Source organism: Dipodomys ordii, unplaced genomic scaffold (genome assembly GCF_000151885.1).
Source record: "Dipodomys ordii isolate 6190 unplaced genomic scaffold, Dord_2.0 Scaffold81, whole genome shotgun sequence".
Lineage (NCBI taxonomy): Eukaryota > Metazoa > Chordata > Mammalia > Rodentia > Heteromyidae > Dipodomys > Dipodomys ordii.
In genome coordinates this window covers 1,640,313-1,648,242 of record NW_012267297.1, presented here as the reverse complement: position 1 = coordinate 1,648,242, position 7,930 = coordinate 1,640,313, and the positions used below count along the sequence as shown (strand labels likewise).

The 7,930-nt window shown below is 55.9% G+C and overlaps 1 protein-coding gene across 2 annotated transcripts in view; it reads left to right on the top strand.

Moving 5' to 3' along the window:
* Positions 1-242: 242 nt before the first annotated feature.
* The window catches only part of Erp27 (endoplasmic reticulum protein 27), a 10,999-nt gene continuing 3,311 nt past the window's right edge, over positions 243-7,930 (top strand). Inside the window, exons 1-3 of one of the 2 annotated variants that reach the window (XM_013025119.1) lie at positions 243-724; positions 1,745-1,845; positions 4,177-4,314. In XM_013025119.1, coding sequence (XP_012880573.1) covers positions 628-724; positions 1,745-1,845; positions 4,177-4,314 — 336 coding nt within the window. In that variant the 5' untranslated portion in view covers positions 243-627. Of the gene's footprint in view, positions 725-1,744; positions 1,846-3,737; positions 3,931-4,176; positions 4,315-7,930 lie in introns of those variants that run through there. The other variant, XM_013025120.1, reaches the window with a different exon arrangement.

Here is a 7,930-nt window from a genome sequence, read left to right as displayed (position 1 = left end):
GTGTTGTCCACCCTCCGTCCTGCTCTTTTCTTCTGGAAGTTTCTCCTAAGCTTGAGACCTCAGTGCCCACAGCCATCTCACCTTGGATTCATTGGGTGGGTGGGCCAAAGCCAGCCTCCCCGGCCTCCCCCCCACCAGCCTCCCTCCACTGGCCTCCCTCCCCCGGCCTCCCCCTGCCAGCCTCCCCGGCCTCCCTCCCCCCGGCCTCCCTCCCCCGGCCTCCCTCCCTCAGCCTCCCTCCACCAGCCTCCCTCCACCGGCCATACTCCTTTCCAGTGGATTCACTTCCGACCATGGCTGCTGGGGGAGCCGGGATTAAAGGCAGGAGCCGCCAGCTCCCGCCCGCCCTGCAAGCTTTCCTGGCCTTCCCTCTTTCTTTGTCCCCGCTGCGAGTTCTGGTTCCGATCATGACGGAGCCTTTGGGTCCCAGCACCTCAGTCATCACCCGGCATCCAGCACCCAGCCCTCTGCTTTTCTTCCGGGCTGTTTACCTTGGGAGGCCCCGAGCCTCAACGCGGCCACCTGCGAGATTTCCCACAGAACTTAAAAACACCACCGCCTCGGGATTACCAGCCGGCAGCTCGGCCGGGATCCTGCACCCCAGAACCCCAAACCCAGGGCCGGAGCATGGAACCCGCGAGCCCCGGATGTGTGCTCCCCCTCCTCCTCCTCCTCACCTGCGGCCCCCGCCCTGGGCTCCCCACAGAAGTGCAAGAACCCCCAGGTAAAAGGTCTTGCTCCTTCCCCTGGGGATGGGGGGGAGCCCCGGAATTGAACAGAAGCGGGGTGTGAGCTATGGAGGGGCTCAGCTGTTCTCTGGGTGTTCCTCACCCAAGCCTAGAATGTTCTGGGTGGTGCTGGGTGTCACCAAGCAGAGATGGGGGGGATCTAACCGTGTGTTGTCTGGGGGACAGACAGCCCGATGGCTCACGACGTTAGTGACAATGATAACGATGACAATAGTGATAATAATAGCAATAAAAGTACATAAAGTCTTAGGTGGTCACTGCGTTCCTAGAAACAGTGACATGGGGTGCCAGATGCTCAGCACCCCAAAATCTACATTTGCTTTCTGTCTCTTTTTCTGGAGTATTCTCTCTCCCTATCTGTCTCCCCCTCTCTCTCTGATGATCTCTCTCTGTCTCGCTCTGTCTCTCTCCTTTATCTCTGTCTCTCTGTCCCTCTGTCTCTCTGTCTCTGTCTCTCTCTGTCTGTCTCTCTGTCTCTGTCTCTCTGCCTCTGTCTCTGTCTCTCTATCTTGTCTTTCTGTCTCTGTCTCTCTGTCTCTTTCTCTGTCTCTCTCTCTGTCTCTGTCCCTGTCTCTCTGTGTCTCTCTGTCTCTGTCTTTCTGTCTTTGTCTCTCTGTCTCTGTCTGTCTCTGTCTGTCTGTCTGTCTGTCTCTGTCTCTGTCTCTCTGTCTCTGTCTGTCTCTCTGCCTCTGTCTCTCTGTCTATCTTGTCTTTCTGTCTCTGTCTCTCTGTCTCTGTCTCTCTGTCTCTGTCTGTCTGTCTCTGTCTCTTTCTCTCTGTCTCTGTCTCTCTGCCTCTGTCTCTCTATCTTGTCTTTCTCTGTCTCTCTCTGTCTCTGTCTTTCTGTCTTTGTCTCTGTCTCTCTCGCTGTCTCTGTCTCTGTCTGCTCTCTGTCTCTGTCTCTGTCTGTCTGTCTCTGTCTGTCTGTCTCTGTCTCTCTGTCTCTGTCTGTCTGTCTGTCTCACTTGTTTTCTGTGGTCTTGCTCTCTCTCTAGATGAACCGAGTGTCTCACGGGGTCCTGTGTGGCTGATGGACGTCCCGGCGGCCGTGGACTTTGTCGCGGGGGCTGAGGTGACACTCATAGGCTTTTTCCAGGTTGGTCCCCCTCCCCCGCCCCGCGATCCTTCCCCCATTCTCCCCCCTCCCCCTGTCCTTCCCCCTCCTCTCTGTCCTCCCCCCCATCCTCCCTGTCCTCCCCCCCGTCCTCCCCCTGCCCCCCCCCAGGCACACGGCTCCTATGCCAACCCTGGCAGTGACGGTGACAGGCCATGGGACGGAGACGGCCGGCGTCCATGAAGGCCTGTGACTTTCTGGAACATTCCATCTCTGCAGTGCCATCTTTCTCGCACATGCTTGCTTGGGGAGCTCTGGGCTGTGTGGCCGGGTCAGGATCCACAGGAAGAGAGACGTCCTGTGCGCCCCAAGACTCTACGCCCCCTCGCACCCCGGGTGTCCGCTCCAGGGCCGGCCTGGCCTCCGCCATCTGAGGAGCAATTTTCTCCTGATTTGTTTTGTTTGGTTGGTCGCGGGGCTCGAACTCAGGGCCTGGGCGCTGTCCCTGAGCTCTTTCACTCCAGGCTGGTGCTCTACCACGTGAGCCACAGCGCCACTTCTGCTATTTTCTGGTGGTTCATGGGAGATCAGAGTCTCATGGACTTTCCTGTCCTGGGCTGGCTTTGAACCGTGATCCTCCAGATCTCAGCCTCCTGAGAGGCTGGGATGACAGGGGGAAGCCGCTAGCTCTCCCTCCGTCCACTGAGGCCTTCTTGTAGGTCTCCATTCCACCCTGGGGGTTCTGTGCACAGAGCTGGGGTGGGGGGGTCTGGGCCAGGCCGGGCTGGGCGTGCGCGCACATCACTGGCCAGCAGAGGCCAGCAGTGAGTCCCAGTTTGCAAGGATTAGAAAAGAGAGGGCCTCACCCAAGCCACGTCCAGCCCAGCCGGGGGCAACGGGGCGCACGCCGGTCACCCCATCCGCTCAGGAGGCTGAGATCCGAGGATCAGGGTTCGAAACCAGCCTGGACGGGCTTGTATCTCCACAGACCCACCAAAAGGCCCGGAGGTGGGGCTGGGGCTCAGGTGGTAGAGCCTCCAGCAAGGGGTGAAAAGACTCAGGGACGGCGCCAGAGGCTGAGCTCAAGCCCCAGGGCAGGTGGTACACACGCACACGCACACGTGTGCACACACACACACACACAGCCACTAGACAGCTGCAATCCATTCAACACCTGGCCGGGTCCCTGGGCCCCTCCCAGCGAGAGGCAGATGCAGGAAGGGTTCGATCAATCCATCCACGACCACCCGATGTGGCTGCCGGAGAAGGTTCTAGAAGGGTGGAGGAAATCCCACCCAGCCCCAGCCCCCCCCACCCCAGCGGGGCGGGGCCCAGGGCTCTGTGGATCCTCGAGGCCTCCACCCAGGAGGTCTGGAAGTCGAGGCCCAGCCACCCTGGACCCGGCTCAGGAGAGGAAGGAAGCTTCATCGAGAACAGACAGCCACAAGGGCAGCCGGGGATGTGGGAGAGGACCAGCTCCCCCTCCCTCCCTTCCCCTCCCTCCCCCTTCCCTCCCCCCTTCCCTCCTCCCTCTCTCCTCTCTCTCTGTCTGGTTCTCTGTCTCCCTCTGTCTCTCTGTCTCTCTCTGTCTCTCTCTTTAGTTCTCCTCTCTCTCTCCCCCCTAGTATCTAGGATTTACTCCTGGTCCAATTGGCGGAGGGGTGAACACGCTCCGCAGGGAGTTTTCTGATTGGCTCCCTGACCTTGGAGCTGATTGGCTGAGGGGTGGACATGGTCTGCTGGGGCTCTTCTGATGGGTTCCCTGACCTTGGTGTGTTCCCTGTGATTGGATCCCCATCTCCACCCCCAAGTCTGGAAGGGGCTCGTGATGGGTGGGGGTCTGGGGCCCTTGCCCTCGCCCAGGGCTGTGAAGGACACATTCATCTTATTGAGTGGTCCCACCTGCCATATTGTTTTCAAGCCTCCGGCCGCCGGCCTGCTTCCCCTCCACGCGGTTAGGGCTTTCATTCTCCCTTTAAAACATACTTGCTAATGATCATTATTAATGATGATCATTTCCCCATCTGTTTCTTGCATTTGGGGGGGCCTCTCTTCTTCTCCCCTCCACAAAGTGTCCCCCAAAACATCTCTGCTCCAGTGGATCCCTCCACCAGTCCATGCTTTCAGGTCAGGACACACACCGCCCTGAGATTTCCCCACCACCCATGGGCTCCTGACCCCTGGCCTGGTGACCCGTGGATTCCCCCGGCCCGGCGATCCAACTGCCCACGGAGCTGGCCGTGCACCAGGCCCACGCCCCTGACTCTGCTGACAGAGACCCCATCTCCACTCTCCTGTCAGCTCCTGTCCCCACCAACGTAGCCTCTGGCGCTTGCTCGTTGCTCCTCCTGTGCGTTTGTTTGTTTCCCTCAGGACTTGGAGATGCCAGCCGTGGCGGTGTTCCACCGTGTGGCCCTGGAGTTCCAGGACGTGCCCTTTGGCATCACCAACCGCTCCGAGGTCCTGAGCCATTACAACATCACCGGCAGCACCATCTCCCTCTTCCGCCTGGTGAGTGGCGTGGACGGGCCTGGCGGCCTTTCCCAGCATGGCCCCGGGGCCTGGCAGAGCCCCAGGCCTCTGGGGCTGGGAAGGACGCCAGGTGTTTGGCATCTGCGGCTGGGTGGGCTCCAAGTTCAAGTCCAGGGACATGGCTGACCAGCGAGGTGACTCAACCCTGTCTTGCCCAGGACAGGTGCGATGAAGAAGGGGGGGAACAGGGGCCCGGGTGGTCAGTCATAAGGCTGAGCACCTGGGGAGACTCAAAAGGTACTTAACACTCAACACCGTCAACCCTTTCACCTGTAAAATACAAGGGTTGGAGCGCCTCCTCTCCAGGGGCATTTTGAGCTCCACGATTTTATGGTTTGGGGAGCCGACACTGGCTAGATACTTCCTTTGCCAGACAGTGGAAATAAAAGCCCACAGAACGTGTTCTGAGCACTGCTAGATCTTAAAATCTAAGTATGTACCACATGGACAGCTTTCCTACGGGTTATAAGGTGGCGATTCCAGAGACAGAGGAGGGAAAAGAAAAAAATGTGGATGGAGGAGGCCACGGAGCCAGGCTGTCGGTGAGAGAGAACATTTGGACATTGTAAAGGAAAATCCACAGCTCCGGGGAGATTGTTTTGTTTTGAAAGGAGTTTAGTGAGGAATTGGTGAACTGGCCAATTTGGCTAGCACCGAGAAAAATGTACTGGCAGCCAAGGAGATCTGAGATGGGCGGACTTGACGAGAGACATGTGTGGGAGACATTAGAAGCCCAAACCGGGCTAGGGTTTTGTTTGATTGGCATTGGAAAGTCCCACCTCCTTCCTCTCCCCTCCCCCACCAAGCCTTTAGATTAGGAGAGTTGTGGGAACGGGAATGGGAACTTACCAGATGATTCTGGAAACCATGAGGATAGCCAATTACCCAGCAAGCAAGAGCTCGGTGTGACAGGCCAAATAAAGTAAATAAAATACAAACGTAGGTGAACGGCACTGAAGGTCCTTGGTAGAGAGGCAGCCACAGAAATTAACGAAAAGGCAGGGCATGGCGGTTCTCGCCTGTAATCCCAGCTGTCGGGAAGATCGTGAGTTCAAGACCACTTCCAGAGGTGGGAGGCTATAATGCACTATAATGCGAGCTACCGATTGCAGAACAAAGTAAAAGGCGGATCGAGGATCCATGTGATGGCGTCTAGTAGATGATTGACAAATACTAGATACCAAAATTAGGGGAAAGGGGAGTGAAATCTAGAAACCGGAGAGTCTTAACACAGAGGTGGCAGGTGCAGAATTCAGGGTTGCTGGTTCTGTGGTTGGCTGGAGTTTTGGAGGGGACAGTGGAGTATTGGAGGGAAGACTTCGAGAGGGTAGGGAGAGTTTTTGGCTCGTGGAGAAGGCATTCTTCCCACCCCAGTGTCCCTCTTGGTGTCTTCTTCCTGGGCCATTTCTCTTTTGGTCTCCTTCACACCCAGGATCTTAAGCCTCCTTGAAGCTAGGCCCCTGTGATTAGCTGTGATCTTCCACTGAACTGCCCCTCTCCCATCTCTGACATCTTTGTGGGGTTTGTTTTATTGCCAGTCCTGGGGTGTAAACCCAGGGCCTGGATGCTGTCCCTGAGCATCTTTTGCTCCAGGCTGATGCTCTACCTCTTGAGCCACAGGGCCACTCCTGGCTTTTTTTTCTGTGTCTGTTGTGGTACTGAGGAATCGAACCCAGGGCTTCGTGCACACTAGACCAGCACTCTACCACTGAGCCCGAACAATGTCATTCTTGACCTCATTTGACTACCCTGGGCCGGCCCCATTTTGTTGTTGTTGTTGTTGTTGTTAATGGGAGTCAGTCTGTGTTATGTTTGGAGGATGATAACATTCCACAAATACAGCTTTTAACAGCCTTCCCTAGCTTTTTTTTTTTCCCCTGCTGCCTCTTTCCTCAGAGACACAAATAAAATGAACTCTTAAGTAGAAATTCTTTCCAAACACTCAAATATAAATATATACATACATAGTAGGGGAAATATAATAATGTTCCCAACTCTCGGTTCCCAGGGTCAGATTTTCTTTCCAGCATATTATACATAATAATTTCTCGCCCCCGACCGGCAGATTTCCTGTTCCAATGTGGTTTCCAGAATGTATTTGTTTATCATTGGGTGTGTTTCCAGAAGCATAGCACATTGTAGCATGTGTGTGTGTGTGTGTGTGTGTGTGTGTGTGTGAATCACAGCACCCCCCTGCGGTGTGAGGGGAGGGGGTGATTGTCTTCTCCCTTTCTTTCCCTCCCTGGGCCACGTTCCCCAGGCCCCAGACACCTGGCTTAGCGGCTGCTTCCTGTAGTCTAGTTCGGGGAAGTCTGGGCGGTGGGTTGCCGGGAAACGCCGTCCCAGGGCTGCCAGGGCTCCTGGCCCACGCAGCGGGGTCAGTCGGGCCGCACAGGCACCAGGCATAAGAGTTCCTAGAAAAATATAATCAGGGTATGTGTGATATCAAAAGGGCCCCGATTGTTTGCCGGTCCTGGGGCTTGAACTCAGGGCCTGGGCACTGTCTCCGAGCCTCTTTGTGCTCAGAGCTAATGCTCTACCACTTGAGCCACAGCACGACTTCCGGCTTTTTCTGAGTAGTTTTATTGGAGATAAGAGTCTCATGGATTTTCCTGCCCTGGGCTGGCTTTGAACCGTGATCCTCAGCTCTCAGCCTCCTGAGTAGCTGGGATGACAGGCATGAGCCACTGGTGCCCAGCTTTTCTTTTTGTAAACTTTGGTCCAAGGGTGGGACTCGAACTCAGTACCAATGCTTTCGCCCACTGGCTGGTGCTCTACCAACTGGACCAGGCCTCCAGCCCCCATCTTCCCTACTCTTGACTCAAGAGTGGGAGCCGGAATCAAAGCCACATGGAAACTCCGCCTGGGATCTTTTGTTTTCCTCTTGCTTTTCTAGTTCTTTCCCGAGCTTTCTACCTCGGGACGCTGGGGTTGTGAAGCGTGGATAGGTAAAGACAGGGACGTGGCCTTTTCCCCCGTTCTGTGCGGGGTTTTGTGTAAGCAGCACCACACTCCCGTGCCTTCCAGCTTGGAAACACACACACACACACACACACACACACACGCATGTGCGCGCTCCCCCACTGCCGCCCAGCACCGCAGCACACAGATCAGGTGCCCGGCCAACCGCTCTAGAATGAACAGCCGGCCAGAGGACAGCTGCTTGCTTCCAGATTCATCAGATGAGCCATCAGAGGTGGGCAAATGTCACCTTTAACACACCCAAGGAGGACCAAGATCTTGAATCAAAGTAGATAGCAGCCCAGGGCCGGTGGCTCACGCCTGTAATCCCAGCTACTCTGGAGGCTGAGATCATCCGAGCTAAAGGAAATACTCACAGGTGTTCTCAGGGCAGAGTGGAGAGACGGTGGAGAAGGCCAATCATTCGGGGAGGAGGGTCTAGCCCCGGGTGCCTGCCTGTAATACCAACTGCATGGGCGGTAGGGGAAAGAGAATCATAGTCTCCAGTCCAGCCTGGGGCAAAAGTTCAAGTCCCTGAGTTCAAATCTCAGTTCAAGAAAGAACGAAAGAAAGAAAGAAAGAAAGAAAGAAAGAAGAAAGAAAGAAGGAAGGAAGGAAGGAAGGAAGGAAGGAA